This window comes from Oncorhynchus mykiss, chromosome 25 (assembly GCF_057628025.1).
Source record: "Oncorhynchus mykiss isolate SJ-2025 chromosome 25, ASM5762802v1, whole genome shotgun sequence".
NCBI lineage: Eukaryota > Metazoa > Chordata > Actinopteri > Salmoniformes > Salmonidae > Oncorhynchus > Oncorhynchus mykiss.
The window spans coordinates 76,755,612-76,779,426 of NC_143046.1; the positions used below are offsets into that span (position 1 = coordinate 76,755,612).

The 23,815-nt window shown below is 42.4% G+C and overlaps 2 protein-coding genes across 4 annotated transcripts; both read right to left on the reverse strand.

The window, feature by feature from the left end:
• Window positions 1-16: 16 nt before the first annotated feature.
• LOC110505778 (prolyl hydroxylase EGLN3) lies at window positions 17-15,494 on the reverse strand. 3 transcript variants are annotated; one of them, XM_021585210.3, is made up of 5 exons: window positions 14,614-15,494; window positions 3,390-3,509; window positions 2,631-2,767; window positions 2,341-2,414; window positions 17-1,599 (listed from the first exon to the last, which is right to left on the reverse strand). In XM_021585210.3, the coding sequence occupies exons 1-5, from the start codon at window positions 15,103-15,105 to the stop codon at window positions 1,562-1,564; spliced, it is 861 nt and encodes a 286-aa protein (XP_021440885.3). In that variant the 5' UTR covers window positions 15,106-15,494; the 3' UTR covers window positions 17-1,561. The 3 variants fall into 3 exon arrangements, with proteins under 3 accessions (XP_021440885.3, XP_021440886.1, XP_090077238.1); XM_021585211.3 differs by lacking the exon at window positions 14,614-15,494 and adding an exon at window positions 13,185-13,836; XM_090221112.1 differs by lacking the exon at window positions 14,614-15,494 and adding an exon at window positions 10,253-10,427.
• A 3,155-nt stretch (window positions 15,495-18,649) lies between these two features.
• On the reverse strand, window positions 18,650-23,409 carry sptssa (serine palmitoyltransferase, small subunit A). Its single transcript, NM_001165152.2, is given in 2 exon segments — window positions 18,650-19,496; window positions 23,268-23,409. Coding segments are annotated over 2 exon segments (207 nt in total). The 5' UTR covers window positions 23,371-23,409; the 3' UTR covers window positions 18,650-19,392.
• Between the last annotated feature and the right edge of the window lie 406 nt (window positions 23,410-23,815).

A 23,815-nucleotide genomic window follows, 5' to 3' on the forward strand; every position in this document is an offset into this window, starting at 1 on the left:
ACAAACTGTGACAATATTCAGGTGGAAAATAATTGTATTTTGTCTTGAATATAAGTAACAAACATTAACAAAACCACATGATTCACCATACTATAAACTGTATCCACCAGCTTGGCTGACCAGCATGCAAGCTGATTTTAAGCACAAAAATCCATTACAGATAACAACCACACATAGAGTGCTGTGTATCCACAATGAACAGTTTTTCATTCACCACCTCTGTAAACAGTTGAATGTTGCATCAACAATTGATTTTTTTTCTCACAAGGCGTATATACAGAAGCTGGTGTAAAGTAGTGCACCACATAGAAAAATAGGGGCGCCTTTTTGGATTGGCCCTTGAGTGCTCCAGATTGCATTACCAACTTAAAACAAGTCAGACGATTCAGATCAAGCGTTAACCGGTGATAGCTCACACCTGTTTTGGATGTTTTGGTGGTGATGGAGGGGGAACAGCGTTAGCGCTGTCAAATCAACAAGCGGCACCTGGCACATACCTAAAGTGGACATTGCCATCGGCCTCATGGAGTCGCATTAAGAGAAATCCCATGCAGCCTTGTTTACAAGTTGGAATACTGGAATGTAAGATGTAATCTACACCTCGAGTAGGCTGATAGAAATCCTCATCCGTTTGTTTAATGATTTTCAGCTTGAGCGTCATTATTTCTATATAGTCTATACTTTCTCATTCTGAACTTCTAACGGAAGTGTGACGGCTGTGGCTTCCTGACAATGATCAAGAGCAGCTGCGATTTGACATCTCCAATGCTGTTCCACTTCCAACAGCGCCAAAACATCAGCTATGCAGGTGTCAGCTATCGTCAGTTAACGCTTGATCTGATTGAATCTAGGCCTTAGTGATTTTCATCATAACATAGTCACCTCAATTCATCTTTACTGTTCAAGATTTACATGCAAACATTTTAATTATAGATGAGCCAAATTGTATAATACACACGTGAGCATGCACACACCTCACCCTCTCTCTCTCTCTCTCTCTCTCTCTCTCTCTCTCTCTCTCTCTCTCTCTCGCTCTCTCTCTCTCTCTCTCGCTCTCTCTCTCTCTCTTGCTCTCTCTCTCTCTCTCTCTCTCTCTCGCTCTCTCTCTCTCGCTCTCTCTCTCTCAAACAGAACTATACAAACCGGCATGCATGAACTGGTAATCAATTATTTTAGAACAGCAGTAGTTAAAGGAGAAAATTCAGTTATTTTAACCCAAATACATTCTTTAACTATATTATATAAAGACATTTCAGGAAGTAGTACAGTATTATTTGGGTTGATTAATTTAACTACAATGACGAGAATCGCTGTTATTGAAAGGAGCAGAAAATCATTTTATTTCTAAATATATGCACAAAGCCATTAACGTCTCTTCTTATCATCTACCACAACCACACATCTTTGTAGCTTTCAACATCTTTGTAGCGTTTAGAAGAGGTACCACAGCACAGTCCAAACAGTGATTAGACCAAAGCATGACAACTCTGTCAGCACAAAGGATTAGGGATCCAGTGTTGTATTGTGTCACACAGGATGGAGTCTCTTATGAGGTCAAAGTTCAGGGAGTACTGCTTCCGTCCGGGTCTTGGGTGGAGGCTGAAATAGATTAAGGCCATTAAAGTTAGAATCCTTCATTTAAATAATAACAAAGTGGTCGCCCCCCTTTGCTTTGGGCTGGGAGATGGGCCTGGAGAAATGGAACCACTCTAAAATTCATAGACAGAGTTGTGGATGCAAGGACTTAAAACTACTGTATAAATGATAGTTTTAGGGCTCTATTCAATATGACTTGCAGAATTTCAGCTTTACAGCGTGTTTGAAATTTAAAGGCAATGTTCCCGTTGTAGCTGAGACTGCATTCACGGTAAATGCTGCATATGTCGGCTCAATCAAAAATCACCTTTACATTTGTATCGTGGAATCTGTAACACTTCAGCTTTCCAGACTGAACAGAGCCCTCGAGCCCTTAAACATGTTTTGAGGCTATACAGTGTGTGTTTACATTTAAATTGGTTACAAACATTGTAGTGAAGCAAGCTTATATTTTGGGTTCTGATGGGGTACGACAGTTGAACTAAATTAATGAGGCATTTATATGTTAAACTTTTCAAGAATCAATGGGTGTATATGATTAATCTATAAATCTGAAAATGGATGTAGCGACTAAGTAAAGGATTAGGTTACATTAGGATACATGGTGTAACCTGATGCCAGTTAACCTGACTGTAGTAACTACAATGTTACTATGCAGGAATAAGAGCTACTTCATGTAAAGTGTTAACGAATGTTTTTCTTTACACATAGAAGTAAGTAAAATAATCCAATGGAGAAATGTACCTGTTAAGTCTCTAAACCGTCTCTTTGCCTCTGCCCTTTCTTCTGAATCGAAATACCACACGGTTATAGCATATCTGGAACAAAGCAATATTCTGAATTATTAGTATTATTACATAATTACATTACATCTTCTTTAGCATTTTATGAAAATCTAACAGTGTCAAGAAAATTAACTGAGAAATGTCTTCTGTATAATAATCACAGTATGATACATTCAACCGCAGATTCAGACATTTTTGCATATGAATAATTATCAGTATAATAATAACAGTATGATGCATCAAACAGACCTTGTTGCATATGAAGGCTGCACCTCATGTGGATTCCTTCTATCTGACCAAAAGAACAGCAGTCTGTCAAACAGGGGCTCAACATCTGCAACGTAGGATTTGCCTTCGGGAAAAATGCGAAGAATTCCTCCATGCTCCTGCCAAAATAACAAAGACACATTGTTCATTTCAGCTTTACAGAATAGCAAGTTGAGCCGTAAGAGGCTTGCTCTGCAATTTACAAAGATCCTAAATCGGAGGGGGTTATCCAACAAACAGTGGACGGCAATATCTAACATTTTCATTGTCTCTAAATATAAACCATAAATATGACAAGAATCCTGATGTTATAAAGGGAACCGAACAATTAAACTGACAGTACAGTGACTGTCTTGAAAACCAAACTGTAATCTGAAAGGACTGTGGGTGTCTCCCATAGTAAAAAACATATAAAACGTCATAAGAATATGTACGAAATTAAATAAAAAATTGGACAGCAAACGCTTAGTTTTATGAGACAAGTTTAAAAGCTAGACGTTTCGGCCTTCAAATACCTTCTGCAGAAGACCATTGAAGGCCAAAACATCAATTTTTTAAACTTCAAAATAAAACAAATATGTTTTTTATGGTGAGCCAGTGATGCGCCTTTTCCTGTCCAATGATCTCTATACATTTTTAGGTTCCACCTCTACTCGCGTTGGTTAAGCATCATCTACTTTTTTCCCGAAATTAAATATATGCAGTAATATGTCATAAATATGTTATAAATCTGCAGCTCACCTGGGGGTTCCAGTTTTTGTTGAGGTAGTAGATACAGGTGATGCAGCGACCGTCAGCATTGGGATTGTCCACATGTTTCACATATCCTGTCCCTTTCCCTGGATAACACGCCACCATCGCCTGAAACAGACAAAACAAACCACAAAACATTAGTTCTCAGTCTGATACACATTATCATTTGTATAATCGCTGATCATGTGACATATGTAACATGATAACTGTAGTGTACACCATTACAGAAGCCTTTTTTGTGAGAAAATATTTGTGGAAATGCCTTGACTATATTCTAAGAATACAGAAATAGTTTCTGCAAATCAGAGATAAAAAACATAACATGAAGACATTTATGGGTTAATATCTTGGTTGCAGAACATTTCCTGTAAGCGTTGTTTGGGGAGGGAGCGTTGTGGTTTCAGCAGAACTGGCCTACGTGCATTCAGTCAGCATCCAAGGAAGCACAATTAACCAAACTGTGGTAATCTATCTTGTGATAAGAAAGCCAAGAAAAGCCCTCAAAGCAATGCAGATGAAGACGCGTGTGGTTACGACCAGGGGTGGGCACATTGGGTCAGATAGAGGGTTTACTAGAGGCCAAGTGACATTCTGTCATGTAACATTTCATTTGGGCATCAGATATGGATCACAAGTTAAGGCTAGTAGGTGTAGACACGAAGGAACGTAATCGGACAAGGATTTATTTGTTTAATAGATGTACAGTGCCTTTGAATTAGTCCATCTTTTGTTTTGTTACAGCTTGAATTTAAAATGGATTAAAAAATAATAATTCTCACCCATCTACACATAATACCCAATAATGACAAAGTGGAAAAATGTTTTTAGAAATTGGAGAAAATGTATTGTGTGTAAAATGTATAAATACAGAAATATCTCATTTACATAAGTATTAACACCCCTGAGTCAATACTTTGTAGAAGGGCGGTACACCTGTCAAACGGTAACGCAGGAGTCCTAAGCCGAGCTCAGGGAGGACAGAAACCTCCTGTGGAGCAGAATGGCAAAAGCTCTCTTGATCTTGATTTTCATGATCTTCTGAGATCTTCTGTTGAATCTGACAATTAATCTTAATGGTTGTACAGCTGTCTCAAATAAAACTGTGAAGGACCTCGGCGTTACTCTGGACCCTGATTTCTCTTTTGACGAACATATCAAGACTGTTTCAAAGACAGCTTTTTTCCATCTACGTAACATTGCAAAAATCAGAAACTTTCTGTCCAAAAATGATGCAGAAAAATGTATCCATGCTTTTGTTACTTCTAGGTTAGACTACTGCAATGCTCTACTTTCCGGCTACCCGGATAAAGCACTAAATAAACTTCAGTTAGTGCTAAATACGGCTGCTAGAATCCTGACTAGAACCAAAGCATTTGATCATATTACTCCAGTGCTAGCCTGTCACTCCCTGGCCTTAGTTATCTTTGTTTTCTTTATTATTTTAGTTAGGCCAGGGTGTGATATGGGTGATTTATGTGTTCTGTCTTGTCTAGGGGTTTTTGTAGATTTATGGGGTTGTGTTCAGTTTAGGTATCTAGGTAAGTCTATGGTTGCCTAGATTGGTTCTCAATCAGAGGCAGGTGTTTATTGTTGTCTCTGATTGGGAACCATATTTAGGCAGCCACATTCTTTGGGTATTTTGTGGGTGATTGTTTCCTGTCTTTGTGTTTGCTGCACCAGATAGGGCTGTTTCGGTTTTCCGTTTATTGTTTTGTAGTTTGTTAATGTTTGAGTTTTCTTAATAAAGAACCATGAACTATAACCACGCTGCGTTTTGGTCCGCCTCTCCTTCCCAGGAAGAAAACCATGACAGAATCACCCACCACAACAGGACCAAGCGGCGTGGTGAAAAGCAGCAGCAGCAACAGCAGGAGAGGCAGCGGCAGCAGGAGAAGCAGCCAGCATCACAAGACTCATGGACATGGGAGGACGAGTTGGACGGAAAAGGACCCTGGGCAGAGCCGGGGGAATATCGCCGCCCCAAAGCAGAGCTGGAGGCAGCGAAAGCAGAGAGGCGGCATTACGAGGAGCAGGAGAGGCAGCGATGTCAGGATTTCGGGACATGGAAGCAGAATCTGGACTATACAACTTGGGAAGAGATAGACAGGTGGGCGGTCGACCCAGGGAGAGTGCCGGAGCCCGCCTGGGATTCGATGGAGCAGTGCGAGGAAGGTTACAGGAGAATGGAGTTGGAGAAACGAGCACGGCGGCGTGGTAGGAAGCCCGAGAGTCAGCTCCTAAAATTTCTTGGGGGGGGCACACAGGAAGTATGGCGAAGCCAGGTAGGACACCTGCGCCAACTTCCTGTGCTTACCGGGGGGCTAGAGAGACCGGGCAGGCACCGTGTTATGCTGTGGAGCGCACGGTGTCTCCAGTGCGGGTGCATAGCTCGGTGCGGTAGAGTGGGCATCGAGTCAGGTAAGGTTGGGCAGGCTCGGTGCTCAAGAGCTCCAGTGCGCCTGCACTGTCCAGTGCCACCTACACGCACCAGCCCTCCGGTGGCAGCCTCCCGCACCATGCTTCCTATGTGTGTCCAGAGCCCAGTACTCCCTGTTCCTCCTCCCCGCACTCGCCCTGAGGTGCGTGTCCTCGGCCCAGTAACACCAACGCCGGCACCACGCACCAGGCCTACAGTGCGCCTTGTCTGTCCAGCGCTGCTAGAGTCTCCCGTCTGTCCAGAGCTGCTAGAGTCTCCCGTCTGTCCAGAGCTGCTAGAGTCTCCCATCTGTCCAGAGCTGCTAGAGTCTCCCGTCTGTCCAGAGCTGCTAGAGTCTCCCGTCTGTCCAGAGCCGCCAGAGTTTCCCGTCTGTCCAGAGCCGCCAGAGTCTCCCGTCAGTCCAGAGCCGCCAGAGTCTCCCGTCTGTCCAGAGCCGCCAGAGTGTCCCGTCTGTCCAGAGCCGCCAGAGTCTCCCGTCTGTCCAGAGCCGCCAGAGTCTCCCGTCAGTCCAGAGCCGCCAGAGTCTCCCGTCAGTCCAGAGCCGCCAGAGTCTCCCGTCAGTCCAGAGCCGCCAGAGTCTCCCGTCTGTCCAGAGCCGCCAGAGTCTCCCGTCTGTCCAGAGCCGCCAGAGTCTCCCGTCTGTCCAGAGCCGCCAGAGTCTCCCGTCTGTCCAGAGCCGCCAGAGTCTCCCGTCTGTCCAGAGCCGCCAGAGTCTCCCGTCTGTCCAGAGCCGCCAGAGTCTCCCGTCTGTCCAGAGCCGCCAGAGTCTCCCGTCTGTCCAGAGCCGCCAGAGTCTCCCGTCTGTCCAGAGCCGCCAGAGTCTCCCGTCTGTCCAGAGCCGCCAGAGTCTCCCGTCTGTCCAGAGCCGCCAGAGTCTCCAGTCTGCAGGGAGCCGCCAGAGCCGGCAGTCTGCCAGGATCCGCCAGAGCCGCCAGTCTGCCAGGACCCGCCAGAGCCGCCAGTCTGCCAGGACCCGCCAGAGCCGCCAGTCAGCCAGGATCCGCCAGAGCCGCCATTCAGCCAGGATCTGCCAGAGCCGTCAACCTGCCTGAGCTACCTCTTAGTCCTGAGCTACCCCTCGGTCCTGAGCTTCCTCAGTAATGAGGCACCCCTTAGTCCAGGTGGGCCCTTTGTTACGGTTACTAGGCCAAGGTCGGCGGCGAGGGTCGCCACTCAAAGGACGCTAAAAAAGCAGACTAAGACCATGGTGGAGTGGGGTCCACGTCCTGCGCCAGAGCCGCCACCGTGGACAGACGCCCACCCAAACCCTCCCCGATGGGTTTAGGTGTGCGGCCGGGAGTCCGCACGTTGAGGGGGGGTACTGTCACGCCCTGGCCTTAGTTATCTTTATCTGTAGCAAGATGCATATATACCATTAATAGCTATAGGCAGGACTAGTGTGGGAGAGAAGTGTGTGTGTGTTTGTGACGTTCAATTGCACCCAGATACTGGTCTGGAGGGAACCACCCCTGTGGTATTTCTGACGAAAGCCAGTGTGTAGGGGAGGTCTACTGAATGCTACGAGCTAGGGCATAAGTACCAGCCGATGCAGGCATTCTGAAGATAATACTAGTTGGGCCCAATTTAGGGTTATTTCTGTCGATCGCTTTCAGGAGCGACCTGACTCGGTCATAAGCAATTCCTAGAGCAGAGGACATATGAGCCAGCCATTGGTGTGGTACGAACTCATTGGTGAGACCCGGGTCCGTGCAGATTCACGGACTATACGACGTTCAGAACGAGATGGTAGAGGTAACTGGTAAATTAGCGACTGTTGTAAAATCGATATTCTGATATTCTTTGAGTTAATTTGGGAAATAGAAACCAAATAAAAACTAGTTTTCTCAAGTTAATGAGTTAATAATTGCTTGATCCAGTTAATCACGTAATTAGAAACTTTAATCATTCGATGAGCAACAGTAGTCACATTAACTAATACAAAGTCACGACACCTCCCTCTCGGTCTCAACCTTTAAGTCTTTACTGAAGACTCTTCTCTTCAGTGGGTCATATGATTAAGTCTAGTCTGGCCCAGGAGTGTGAAGGTCAACGGAAAGGCTCTGGAGCAACGAACCGCCCTTGCTGTCTCTGCCTGGCCGGTTCCCCTCTTTCCACTGTGATTCTCTGCTTCTAACCCTATTACAGGGGCTTAGTCACTGGCTTACTGGTGCTCTTTCATGCCGTCCCTAGGAGGGGTGCGTCACTTGAGTGGGTTGAGTCACTGTTGTGATCTTCCTGTCTGGGTTGGCGCCCACCCCTTGGGTTGTGCCATGGCAGAGATCTTTGTGGGCTATACTCGGCCTTGTCTCAGGATGGTAAGTTGGTGGTTGAAGATATCCCTCTAGTGGTGTGGGGGCTGTGCTTTGGCAAAGTGGGTGGGGTTATATCCTTCCTGTTTGGCCCTGTCCGGGGGTATCATCGGATGGGGCCACAGTGTCTCCTGACCCCTCCTGTCTCAGCCTCCAGTATTTATGCTGCAGTAGTTTATGTATCGGGGGGGCTAGGGTCAGTTTGTTATATCTGGAGTACTTATCCTGTCTTATCCGGTGTCCTGTGTGAATTTAAGTATGCTCTCTCTAACTCTCTCTTTCTCTCTTTCTTTCTCACTCTCGGAGGACCTGAGCCCTAGGACCATGCCTCAGGACTACCTGGCATTATGACTCCTTGCTGTCCCCAGTCCACCTGGCCATGCTGTTGCTCCAGTTTCAAGCAAACATTGCTTTCTGTTTGGGGGTTTAGGCTGCACTCCTGTAGGTTTTAACTCTAACCTTTTTAACTCTAAAACCTACAGGAGTGTAGCTCTCCAGGAACAGGGTTAGAGTTAAGACCTACAGGAGTGTAGCTCTCCAGGAACAGGGTTAGAGTTAAAACCTACAGGACGGTAGCTCTCCAGGAACAGGGTTAGAGTTAAAACCTATAGGACGGTAGCTCTACAGGAACAGGGTTAGAGTTAAAACCTATAGGACGGTAGCTCTACGGGAACAGGGTTAGAGTTAAAACCTATAAGACGGTAGCTCTCCAGGAACAGGGTTAGAGTTAAAACCTATAGGACGGTAGCTCTACAGGAACAGGGTTAGAGTTAAAACCTATAGGACGGTAGCTCTACGGGAACAGGGTTAGAGTTAAAACCTATAAGACGGTAGCTCTCCAGGAACAGGGTTAGAGTTAAAACCTACAGGACGGTAGCTCTACAGGAACAGGGTTAGAGTTAAAACCTATAGGATGGTAGCTCTCCAGGAACAGGGTTAGAGTTAAAACCTATAGGACGGTATCTCTCCAGGAACAGGGTTAGAGTTAAAACCTATAGGATGGTAGCTCTCCAGGAACAGGGTTAGAGTTAAAACCTATAGGACGGTATCTCTCCAGGAACAGGGTTAGAGTTAAAACCTATGGGATGGTATCTCTCCAGGAACAGGGTTAGAGTTAAAACCTATAGGACGGTAGCTCTACAGGAACAGGGTTAGAGTTAAAACCTATAGGACGGTAGCTCTCCAGGAACAGGGTTAGAGTTAAAACCTATAGGACGGTAGCTCTACAGGAACAGGGTTAGAGTTAAAACCTATAGGACGGTATCTCTCCAGGAACAGGGTTAGAGTTAAAACCTACAGGACGGTAGCTCTCCAGGAACAGGGTTAGAGTTAAAACCTATAGGACGGTAGCTCTCCAGGAACAGGGTTAGAGTTCAAATCTATAGGACGGTATCTCTCCAGGAACACGGTTAGAGTTAAAACCTACAGGACGGTAGCTCTCCAGGAACAGGGTTGGAGTTCAAATCTATAGGACGGTAGCTCTCCAGGAACACGGTTAGAGTTAAAACCTACAGGACGGTAGCTCTCCAGGAACAGGGTTGGAGAGCCCTGATATATGGTGACATTTGGGACAAAGCCTAGCTCTAATCAAACACTGTAGCGTGAGGCTATATTTATGATGGGTTGAATTTAAATGGTAGATATACAGGATATGAACATTCCATTCCAGCTAAACATTGGAAATACAATATAGCGTTTTGCAACAAAACCCATTTTAATACACATCTAAAAATCTATGAATAACAAAATCTGAGAACAGTAATATTTACACACACATAAAGGTACCCATAAGCATTCATTTCTGATGGAAAAAACACAAGTGAAAAATTGGTGGATATAGCATTTTGGAAATAAACCATCTTATCCTGCGATTTTCAGTTTCTCCAGGAAGAGTCCATATTAGGTTCCTTAAAGAAGAATATCCCCAGACACGAAAACAAAAGGATAATATAATGACCATAAAAATAGCATTGGAATCGTGTCATGCCAGCAACCTAACAATTTCACAGCAACCTTTAGACTATTCCTTCAACAATCTCTCTCCTTTGATTGTTGAACGATTACTATTATGCACACACCCATATAATAAAGCTGTAATAAAATACCTCTTCTGGAGCAACATCACAACGGTCTTATCTGATAAAGTGATCCTTTAGTTTATTTGCACCGCAGCATATTTCCTGTCGGCACATACTGAGGAAAGGAGTATTATGACGCACACAGTGTTTACTGTCTACAGTGGGGGCACGTATGCACGTACACACAGTGTTGTCAAAGAAGAGAGAAAACATATGAAGCAAGAGAAAGGAGGAGTGGGAAGAGGGGGAAGTCCACACAGAGCAGAGCTGGCAGGCTGCCAGGATGTTGAAGGTTTAATGACAGTGCTACGTGTCCAGCATGAGCCAGCAGACGCAACATAGCACTGCTAGGTCTACAGGCCTCTCTCCCGCTCTTCCATCTCTCTCCCTCTTCCTCCCTCTCTCCTTTTCCCTATCTCTCTCCATGTCCCTCTATATCCCGCTCTTGTTCTCTCTCTCCCCCTCCAACAGTCAATGACTCCTCAATCAGTCCAGACAACAGACAAATGAACAGGCTGGGTGTCAACCAGCTAAAATACTATTTTGACATGGTTTCAGGTTTGTCACCTTTTCTTTGTAATGATATCTTATGAGGAAAGTTGTGTCTTTAGAATCCACTGACATTTGTTATGTTTGATCAAAACTGCTTCCAAATCTCAACAAATAAAACATCTCCACAGAGCAGTCAAATCAATTAAAATGAGTGTTATCAAATAAACAAGTGACAAAGATACTGCAGCACTCAACCGTCTATAAATCCTTATTTAACATGAATAAATGACACATGATCATTTGCTGCTGTTTTTGACACATTATCATCTGATAAATGGTTTGTCCACATAAGGCTGGGAGCAGGGTCCAGTGATGTGAGAAAGGGAGAAGGGTGTTGGTCTGTGGGTGGTGGTGGGATGTGCAGTACTGGCTGACACTATGGCCAAGTCTGGTGTGTTGCAATGTAGTATCATGTTCACACGCTATTTCCTGCTTGAAACTCTGATTTTCTGAGAGTACAAACAGCTATAGGCAGTGTGAGGAGTCACGTACCACCCATAACTTCCACTGCAATCAACACAACATACGTGTGTTCGCATTCCCTGTTGACTGCATATAAGATCAAAGTTACTGTGAATAGATTGTGGGATTGCCATGGCTCTATGCAACAATGCTTTACAAAGCCCTGCAAAATATTTAATGAAGTATGTTTACAGTATGGAAGCAATTGGTCCAACTGTAAGCCTACACTTTGAGGCTCACAATTATTACAAATATATGATGGTAAAAAGGGGAGTATTAAATACACAAAATGGTGGCAATCCAAAGTTCACTGACAACATTTTAAAAAGTTGACTGATATGCATTAAAAAAGTATATAATTCAGAATGCATAGGCCAACCCTTAAATGAATAGAATAGAATAAAATAATAGGACATAAAAATCCATATAGCCCAATAGTTGTGTTTTACATTGACAGGGGTGCAGTGGAGCGGGTCGAGAGGTTCCTCGGTGTCCAAATCACCAAGGACTTAAAATGGTCCACACACGCACACTGTCATGGAGACCTCGTGGGACATCAAATCCTCAAAAAGTTATACAGCTGTACCATTGAGAGCATCTTGACAGGCTGAAGACATCCCAGGACATCACCGGGGCCGAGCTCCCTGCCATCCAGGACCTCTATATCAGGCGGGTTGAAAGGAAGGCCCAAAAATCGTTGAAGACTCCAGCCACCCTAGCCAAGTGTCGGCTGGAGTGGTGTAAAGCTCGTCGCCATTGGACTCTGGAGCAGTGGAAACACGTTCTCTGGAGTGATGAATCACGCTTCACTATCTGGCAGTACGACAGACAAATCTGGGTTTGGCAGATGCCAGAAGAGATGCTACCAGCCCCAATGCATAGTGCCAACTGTAAAGTTTGGTGGAGGAGGAATAATGTCTGGGCTGTTTTTCATGGTTCGGGCTAGGCCACTTAGTTCCAGTGAAGGAAAATCTTAACGCTACAGCATACAATGACATTCTAGATTATTCTGTGCTTCCAACTTTGTGGCAATAGTTTGGGGAAGGCCCTTTCCTGTTTCAGCATGACAATGCCCCCGTGCGTGCACAAATGAGGTCAATCCAGAAATGGTTTGTCATGATCGGTGTGGAATAACTTGACTGGCATGCACAGAGCCCTGATCTCAACCCCATCGAACACCTCTAGGATGAATTGGAACGCCGACTGTGAGCCAGGCCTAATAGCCCAACATCAGTACTCGACTTCACTAATGCTCTTCTGGCTGAACGGAAATAAGTCCCCACAGCAATGTTCCAACATCTAGTGGAAAGCCTTCCCAGAAGAGTGGAGGCTGTTATAGCAGCAAACGGTGGACCAACTCCATATTAATGCCCATGATTTTGGAATGAGATGTTTAACGAGCAGGTGTCCACATACTTTTGGACATGTAGTGTTTGTACCTCTTTCACTCCAGTATCCCTGCACATTGTGAATATAGTATTGGAACTGACCCTGTATACAGTATAGCTTACTTACTTCTCATGTTCTTCTTATTTTTATTTATTGTGTGTTTTTGTTCTACCTTATGTTATTTTTACTACTACATTGATAATGATTACTGATTATTGTTGGGTTTAGTGCTTGCAAGAAAGGCATTTCACTGTATTTGTGCACATAAAAGTTTACATTTTACTTGTTTTAACCCCTTATATATAAACAGTGCATTTGTAAGAACATCATATAGACATAGGCCAGACTCTAACATGTTATATAAAGTTTAGGTCATATAATAACAATATACATATTTCTTCCATCAATAATACGTTTAGAGGTGTGTCCACAACTGTAGCGTTTATAGTAATGTAGTACTGTACAGGCCTACTAAATTAGCTCTGTCGTCAAAACAGTGACCCCCTTCAAACACCATCGACACGCTCAATTTACGCAAAACTGTCGCACAACTTACCTTCGATCTTTCTCGAATTATACTTTTCCCAAGTCGACCGATGCAAAGAGAAACCAACTTATCGATTAATGTCAGAAGGAGGTGAATAGCCTCGCACCTCTTTTCACCTCCATTGACCCAGGCTATCTTATCTCCTCTAATGTTCCTTTTGGAGACCCCAAAAGGGCCAGGACCAGCCAGCTGTCCATCCTGCAGAACTCCAGAGTAGTGCATCTCTTTCACTTGGTTCAAAACAAAGTGCCCAACCAATTCTCCTAGAAAGTTGTCTACGTAAAAGAATCCTTGGTCCAGTAGAGATGGGACAATATGGTCCATGGCTAACCGCTCCAACTCTGTGTCCATTACATGTTGCAGAAGAGGCATTTTGACGATTTATGAGGAATTTAATGCAGCTTAAATCAGCTCCTAAAGTTGTTACTGCAACTGCATGGTAATGTCAGTGCATCAGGGTATGGTTCACTGATAAATATTTATCAACAATGAAGCTCTCAGAAACGACTAGATTAAATTCTTAAGAAATGAAATGTCACAGAAGAGTTATGTTCTGCAGCAACTCTAAACTTCAAACTATAAACAAGCAGCGAATGAGGCACCTGGATATAACTACAGAACGTGCAAGATGTGTTGTAGCACTAGAGGGGCGGAGGGAAGCAAGGACCTTCATTCATTCTATTGAACTGACTCAGAACGCCTACGCACGATCACATACAATTAGAACTACATTTACGCTTATAAATGCATATTATTCTAAATGCACAATTACAAATAAGTACGGATAAACGATGAATATCCCAAATTTTAAATTTGGGCGTAAAATTAAAGTGATCGTTTAAAATTGCGTTTTTCATTGGGCTAATGATAAAATACAGACGTTTATAAGTAGATACAACTTTGTGTAATTGACCTTTGCACAAACATCTCCAATGCAATTTATATATAAAAAAATTATATATATGTATATATATGTGTGTGTTTATTTCTGTGCGCGTGCGTTAGGAGTGTCCCCCGCCATTGAGGATTCCACCAGGCGCATGTAGCCCTCTTGAAGCCGCTCGCTGCACGTCCTCTCCACTAAGGTAAACATGACAATGGCAAAGTGCCACAAACCCCGACTTTTGCATCCCCATGAAAAGTGTCTGGGTATAATAATAATAACAATAATAAATACAAAATATAAATAATTTATTGAAGTATTTACTATTACTCAGTAATTGTGTATAATTATAGAATGGTGTCAATGTCTAGGCTAAGAACTATCAATATGAGCACAAAGACAGAACAGGTCAATTGAATCAAATATGAATAGACAGTTTTTTCCACCTGTTGCCCTAAGGAATAGGCTAAACATCATAAACTAACACATGCAGATTGTGCATTAGTGATTGTGCATTAATACCAGTCAGTCCTGATTGAGTAAAATACTACTAACCTTATGCCTCCCTTTAATTTTGTAGCTTCCCAGTTTACCGTCGGCATAGGTGATGAGTTTATCCATCCTTGTCAATAGAAAGCCAAGGTTTTCACAACCTGTTTCAGTCCCTTCCACCCACGCAATTTTATCACCTCGAATGGATTTATTTTTGCCAAAGTTTCCACCTGCAAGTTCCCCGTCTTGCATCTTTCCACCTTGGTGAATGTGTCGGACTTCTTGTAGAACGCGCTCTCCAATTTTGTTTCCGAGAAAATTGTCCACAATGCACAGACCATATGAATTCATACATGGCACAATATATTGCAAAACTAATTTGTGAGGGTTAAGCCTTTTATGATCTTTAGATTTTGGCCTGTAACTGCGGGGTTTTCTGAGGCCACTCGGCAAGACCCCCTCCCTCGACTTGTCTTCAACATTATTAACAGTGATTTTACCCTTTGAGGACACTTCCAAACTGTGGTCATCCCCCTCCACTGCAATATTGTTCATTTTGAGGGCTTTTCTTTGAAGACAAGTCCCCGCTAATTGTTTTTCTCCTAAAGTAGTCCAATATCTTCCGACTGAGCCGTTTGAAAGGCCTACTTGTCGCGTCAGTATACTCAATTGATAGTGGGCTCGTTTGAGTGGTAAGGCTGAAGTAACCGACTGCAGTCGAAAGTCGAGGAGTGAAGTCAGGGGAGGTGCATCTGCGACACCCGAAAGTCTGGCGCTAATGTGGTTTTCCAACAGCAAGACTCAGATCAACATGACAGTGTTGTCATTGTTAATACACGTGCATCTTTATAATGTTGAATAAAACATCCCTCCTACAGCCATATCACACACAAACTGAACACAAATGTGTGAGAGAGTCTCAAATATCACATTCATTTGTAGACACTAGTCTACATGAACAGCCTGTTCTCATAGACTAGAAGTAACATAGTAAACGAAAATCCGGGACTCTCAAATTAATATGCTGTGTTATGTTTGGTAATGTTACATAAAACAGGTTACTTAAGGCAAAAACGGAAGGAGGGTGGTTGGTCGAGGTGAATGGGTGGGCATATAACACAAACATCTTAGCAACCCAAAGGGTGTGTGTTTGAATCTCATCACGGACAACTTTAGGATTTTACCTAAATAGCAACTTTGCAACTACTTACTACTTTTTAGGGACTTTTTTGCAACTACTTAACATGTTACCTAACCTTTCCCCTAACCCTAACCTTAACCCTTTAACCTAACTCCTAACCTTAACCCTGAACCCCTAGCTAATGTTAGCCACCAAGATAACGTTAGTGTTAACCACCTAGCTAACATTAGCCACAACAAATTTGAATTTTTACATATAACACATATTGCAAATTTGTAACATTGTATGAATTGCAATTCATAACCAGTGGTGTGTATTTATGGATGCCAAGGGAAGCCAGGTTTCCCCCAAAACGTACCAAATTTTCAAGAGGCTGAATGTATCTTACCGGAGAAAGCATCCGAGCGTATGTGTAGCCCATCTATCTGATGCTGTCTGGTCAAAAAGAGTATTACATTGTTGCCGCCCGTAGCATTGAATGCAACGGAAGCCAGCGAGCATTTGGACTCCCTTGGTAAAAATAAATAAATAATAATAATAGCCAATCAGTGTTAAACTAATCTGAGTGAGCTCAACTGTGAATGGTCCTGGTGGACAACAAAAAATGTGTCAAGGGAAGCCAGTTTGGATTTGTCTTCACACCAATCACATCAAAAGCAAAACGTCATTGACAGAATAAACTTGAATTGTTGCATCTCGTTTTGTTGTTGTCCTTGGTGGCTAGCTAGCTAAAATGGTCCCTTTCCTAAATTAGCCATGGATGGAGGTAGGGATTTGTACTTGTGGTTTTACTTAATTCTCTGTACTGGCCAATGATTATAACGGTGATTCTTATTCAACCATAAAGACACACATTTGGCTAGCAAATATGCGCAGGGAGAGAGACAATAGCCTATGTGAACTTTGATTTTATAATCTTAATTGTAAAGCAGATTTAATTTCACCTCCCTAATCATAAGAGCCATTTAAAGAACAATGCACATGATCATGGATTAATAACATAACTCTTATCAGAAGTGATTTTGGACCTGAACTGCCTTGGTTCTAAAAATGTGTTTAATTTCTTATATTCAGATGTGATAAATGTATTCCTCATTAAAGCTCACAATATAGAATTATGTATAAATTGTAAGAGGCCTTATAAATGCAATATTATATTTGGAGGCTATTTATACAATAAAACAACTAAATAAAAAACTTGAAAAAGACTGAGGATGATTTGACAAACTCTCATAACATATTTTCATTCCTGAACATTTGTTTTAAACTGCAGTGCTATGGATGAAATCTCTGTTTCTTAAGTTTTGCATTCAATCACTATATAAATTAAAAATGTACAACCATCCGAAACCTGATGTAGATAATAAACATATATACGTTTGACAGACAGGCCAACAGATCCCCTACATTTTTCTGAGCAGACAGAAAGAATACTGTCTGTGATTTCTGAGAAATGCATGCCTAGCCTACGTGAGACTACCCACTGCAGAGAGTTACAAGAGTCCTGCTTTATAAACTTGATTTGGCAAGCTGGTACTTCTTGCTGGGTGTTGTGTCACCGAGTATTAAACAGTGAAATATTTTCAAAAGATATATTAACTTCATTTGTCGTCATTGTAGACCTATGGAAGGAATATAGATTTAGGTCTTAGTTTGTCTCTCAGATTTCATATGATAAACAGTCAACAAGCAAAATAAAGTGGAGGAAACATCCAACAGATAATTGATAACAGAATGAATGGAGCATAGGTCATTTGGGCACTTAGAATAGAATAATATTTTGTACATATCCATAGCCTACTGTAGCCTACATGACTAAGACAGTCTGAGCACAACCTTATAGGATACATACACATTTTAAGGCTCTGGCCAATAATTGAAAGTTGAAAGAAAGTCAGGATGGATTCTTCTGAGAAGGAACTGAACAGGGTTGTGCCCAGTAGGGCACACCATAGCAAAACGTTTCACAACAGAACACAAAAAGCTGTGTTCTTATTGTACAAGTTCAGGCAGTACCTCTCGGTTTCGAAATAGTTTTCTCCCTATACTGAACACGACCCAAGAGAGTGATGTGAAGGGTGAACAGGTTTTGTTTTCCACAAGTCTCCCTCCCTCACCAACAGCTGAACTGTTGCTTCAGCTCACAGGGAGCTTAATTCTAGTTGCAACGCTGGCGGGCTGAGCACTTTATTTACACTAGACCTGAGAGGAGCAGTACAAACTCCAGGCAACGTGCAGAGTGTGTACGTGAGAACATCATCACCCACAAGCTTAAAAAGTAACCAGCTGCTATTTTAATTTCGAGCCTGTGCCAGTCAGTGTGTTGAATTTGGCCATTGGTTATTCCTTATTACAGCCACTCCCACCGACCTTTTGATTGACAACTGAGTGGCAAGCTAGGCATGAGGAAATATTTTAAATAGTTATGTCATTGCCTTCACATCATTCATGATGTTATCTTTCACACAAACCAGATAATATTTTTATGTGACACAACACTAAATCTTTATTTAAACAATATATTGACTTTTAAGATGAAGATCACTTTAATGGTCAAATCCACACATGGACTAACTGAAATTTGACTTCCCCTTTTAACCCCTCCAAAAGACACACATACATGTTTTGGAGAGGTCCGGGGGGGCTGCCACACTGGGAGCTGTTGTTGTTGTGGGGGGGTTAAGTGCCTTACTCAAGGGCACAACAGCAGGCAATGGCATCTAGGATTATATATCAGCAACCCTCTGGTTGCTAGCTCACTTCCCTTCCAATGTTTCCCGTCCGGTTGCTGGCTCACCTCTCTAACCGCAAAGCTACCTTCTGCCCTTACCACCTGCTTCTTCCAAAGCAGAGTAACAGAGTAACAAGTACTGTATTCCATTTCTTAGGATGTTAATTAACTATACTCATTTCTTACTCAAGACGTTTCTAGATGTACAGGAAATGGCAAAACAAGTTGGAGCCTCAAAATTCTCCACACGAAAGAGATTTATTTTAGAGCATGTGTCAACAGCAATGACACTTCAGAAACATTAACGTTTAAAATAAAAACAAATGTTTGAGATTTAGAATACAGACATTTGGTCATTTTTGTTACATATATTAAAGAAAAGATAATGTCACAGTTAGCTTCAGCAATGCCCCCAAAACGTGGCTTTCCATCCTGAGACTGCTCAGTTAGTTTCATAACAAATATAACATTTTTGCTAACCAACATATCAAATCGAAAGTTTTACAGATATGTATACAATCGTATATACGAATATGTGATAAAATATGCCACCCCGGGAAAAAAAATTCTAATAACAATTGCAGGAGGGATTTAGAATGTCATAAAAAGCGATTTCTAAAAAGGTACAGTGAATAATAACTGTGTATATCTGTGCAATAGGAAACAACAAAACCGTTACATTTGCTGTGCAAACTGCAAAGCAACTCAGTAAGACAACAATGGTTTAATGTCCTAGAACATCAGACGTGCCAGTGTACTCCCCCCCCACCCTGTCCAAGAACACTGTTCATGTTTCCATGATGACAAGCACAGAAAAAAATAGTTCCAGGAAATGGAATGAGATCCTCGTTCTCTCTCTCCCCGTCTGTCCTCCAGGTCCAGGTGACAGCCATAAAATTAAAATGAGAATTCATTCTAATTCCATGGTGACAGCAGTCACAGGCACACCCAGGCTTGGGTACAACTCGTGTCATTGAACCATCTCAAAGTACTGTAGTATGGCCATGATGTGCTGAGGCATGAACACGTAGCCAGTGTACACAGCCATCCCTGCTACAGATATCAGGATGGAGTCTGAGAGAGAGGTTAAGGAAATGTACCAATACTTATAACTATTATTGACTAGGGCATTCCAAACAGCCCTCAAATTAAGTGGACCTGACTGTTTTTTCAGTCATGGAACCACCGGTAGCTGTTGTGTGTGCTTTATATGTGCTACAGTCAATTATGATTGCATTTCATATCTTGGCTAGAAGACAACGCATCCGAAGACATCGAATACTAGCCATCCGACTATATCAGGTATATTGGAAATAACAATGTATAAGTGTGATGTCAGGGAAAGTTCTATGGGCAAGCTAACGTTTCCAAAAGCCAACCAAACAAAAAAAAAATGACTTTTATGATACGTGTTTGAGCCGTCATGTGCATTAGTAGCACAATTTTTAACTTATTTACATTTGTTTTTACTTATGTTGACTTCTCCATATTAATGTTGGTTTTAAGCTTTGGCTGACTTTTCTTAGCAGATGTACAATCATCCCAAATTGAATTATGGGGTATTTCAGGTCCCGGAGTGAACATAATTGTACACTCGCAAACTCAATCAAAAATGAGGGCTGAGGGGCTTATGTTGCCAACTTCCCTTGCTTGGCCAATCATTTGGACCGGCGACAAAGATGGCCACGGGGTTCTCCCAAGGGCGTAAGGTGAGGGAGGGTAAGTGGAGGAGGGTGTCTTTTATGTGTTTGAAACGCAGCCTAGACCTTTAGTAAAAGACAGCAAGCCACAGGTAAGCTAAATATGGTACACCTTCCTAATATTGAGTTGCACCTCCTTCTGCCCTCAGAACAGCCTCAATTCGTTCGGGCATGGACTATACAAGGTGTTGAAAGTGTTCCACAGGGATGCTGGTCCATGTTGACTCCAATGCGTCCTACAGTTGTGCCAAGTTGGCTGGATGTCCTTTGGGTGGTGGATCATTCTTGTTACAAACGGGAAACTGTTGAGAGTGAAAAACCCAGCAGTGTTGCAGTTCTTGACACACTCAAGCTGGTGCAACATACCCTGTTCAAAGGCACGCTTGTCTTGCCCATTCACCCTCTGAATGGCACCCATACACAATCCATGTCTCAAATGTCTCAGGGCTTGAAAATCCTTATTTAACCTGTCTCCTCCCCTTCATCTACACTGAGTGAAGTGGATTTTCAGCATCTCCATGTGAAATGATCAGATTTATATTTATTATTTAACTAGGCAAGCCAGTTAAGAACAAATTCTTAATTACAATGACGGCCTAACCCGGAAGACGCTGGGCCAATTGTGCACTGCCCTATGGGACTCCCAATCACGGCCGGTTGTGATACAGCCTGGAATCGAATCAGGGTCTGTAGTGACACCTCTAGCACTGAGATGCAGTGCCTTAGACCGCTGCGCCACTCGGGAGCCCCAAATATGCCTGGCAAATATTCTTATACTTGCCGGTGTAACCTAAACATTATCTCAGTTTGATATGGTGCTCGTGTATTAATGCTCATTTTTTCATTCCTATATCTGCTACAAATATGTCATGTTTTGGTAATGGAGAAAAAAGCACATGGCTAGCTTCAGTCGCCTGTAATCACTAGTTATTACTTCTAACCCAAAAACATTTTGGTGGAGATTTTAATAAGACTACAATGTTGTTTGGTTTATTGTTTGAACAGTCACTTAGATTATATTTGCTTATCGATGCAAAATAGGGTACTTTGACGCATAGCCTATAGATCAAGCTTCATTGCCTACACAACACTGCCCCCACGGCTATGGATGGGACGATACAGTGAGTTCCAATTTTCATGTGGCACGGAAGTACTCGACTGTCGGAGCGCATTACAAGGAGCCGCCCCTTTTGTGAGGAAAAATACATTGCGACACTGTGCTATGCTCCGTCGGCTCCGTTTGTGTTTTCTGTTTAGACCCCTATAGGCGGATGCTGTGCATTGAGACACAGCCTATGCAACAAAAAAACATATCTCTAGTTTAAACTGACGGATTTTGATGGGGATTTTTTTATTACATTTCTTAGATTGGGTGCATCAATGGATTTAAGGATTAACAAGCGACATCAATAAGGGATCATAGCTTTCATCTGGATTCACCTGGTTAGTCTTTCATGGAAAGAGCAGGTGTTCCTAATGTTTTGTACACTCAGTGTACATTTCATTTTAGTCTTACAACTAGGACCAATACAAATGGGTAGGCACTGGCAGGCTAATGTATAATTCTTCAGTCATCAGATAATTTACTAGTGTGATGTCTTCACAAATTTTTGGATAGTCATATCTTGCCTTTAAAAAAAAATGTATACCAGTTTCCAACTTACTTGATATAACTATCAGTCTACACACAGATAGAACAATGACACTGATATTTCACGGGATGTATAAGTGTGAAGAATCTGGTTGACGTTTCCACTCACTACCAAATATGCAGAGAGGAAGCCCAATGGCCGGTGTTGTGCCAAAAAGCTCCCCCCTGACAGAATTCCACCCCCCTTCACGTAAACTCGTACCCACTCATTGCTGCAACTTGCTTGCTAGTTGAGATTTCTGTTCAAGCTGCGTTTGATTTGATTTATTATGTCAGTTTGATCACGGGGAGGCACTAGTAATGTCTGCAGTTTTCAGTTTGGCTATTTGTTTCAAGTGTATTAGTATATAAATAAATCTCTTTGCCAAAATGCATCATCTCTCCCATGTTTTATTCGACTAGTAGTTGTTCTGAAATGTTTATTGCTTGCCTACATTTTACTCCCTCCTCTTGTGTTTAATATAACACACAAATTAATTATTAATTTCAGTTGCCTATCCTGATGTGAAGTTTGTTCTATTGTTCTATAGAAAGTATTTGACTCTGATGTGTGCCACAGAAAGTACTTGACTCTAGCTACAAAATTAAGGAAATTAGGGGGGGTTCGGCAAGGCTATCTTGCCTGCCAAAATCTTTTTTTATCTTGGGACAGCAAGGCCTGGCACACTTTTGGGTCATTTTGGTAGCTCATGTTGACCAGTAGTGTGTGCCACAGAAAGTATTTGACTCTAGCCACAAAATTAAGGAAATTAGAAAAGGGGGTGGGGGGATTTCGGCAAGGCTATTTTCTGGCCTGATGAAACCCCCCCTTCTTCTTAATTTTGTGGCTAAAGGAAATTAGGAAATTTGAGGGGTGGATTTCCCTTAATTTTGTGGCTTGAGTCAAATTCTTTCTGTGGCACACACACTACTGGTTATTGCACACGCCCACTTCAGCCGTTCCATAAAGAAAATATGTAAATACATGCAAATAACTCATTGGTTGTTTTGCCTACTATGATTAATTTGTTGATATTGGAAACGACAAGCTGCGGTCTATCGTGGGTTAGTTATAAAAAATATTTGGTCAACACATTCACGTCTTATGCCAGATAAAGCAAATGGAATTAATATTTGAAATACAGATGGAGACCAGAGTTCCACATTTCGCGAGAGTTGCGCAAACACGCTTTTTACAGGTGCGACAAGGCCCTACTACCTGGCTGTAAAAATTTGACAAATTTCACCACACTACACTGTCCTAGGGCGGACTAGTACGGTTGTCCATCAGCAGTAATTGTTTATTACTTTGTAACGACTCGAAATTATAGCGCAAGGTGTAGCCGACTAAACGCTAAGATTTACCATACTAGTTAGTCCCCGCTCAACTACATTGCAAAACGTTGAGTTCAGTCGACTACGTAAGGTAATGAACTACAACACCGTGCCTATCTCAAGCTAAGATACCCAGGTAGACGAGTTATTTTCGAACCATTCTCAACCCAAAAAGGATACTGAAGATTGCTCTCTCCCAAGGTTCCAACATGTATAAAGCCGTGACGAGAATATACTGGTAATACAACCAGGAGATTTTCTTCCAGACATCTTCAAACGCCATAACTTTACGTCGTATTCTCTCTTCTTTTTAATGATCGCCGATTAGTTCCTGGTGACAATGACGTTTAATCACACGTTTTTCTTTGTCAACCAATCACGAATTCCATGAAAAACGACACGTAAAGGGGAGTTCCCACTTCCTTTCCTGTACTGACTCCTCGGATTTCAAAAGAAAAGCTTATTCTATAAAATACACTGCTACCAAAGAAATGGAGATGGAAAGTACAATCTTTGGTGCTAATTTAAACCCACTGGGGACCAGTAATGTCCCCATGCGGTGGCCCCTTCATATTTGGTCCCTCCTTGCTTTTGGATAAAACTTTTAGGATAAATCTGAACCAAATCTCTTTCTGCCAAATCATATGCTACAACTAAGATCTAGTTTACATGATTCAATGACATTGGGTTGAAATATTCCCTTTACATTTTTGCTCATTGCAATAAAC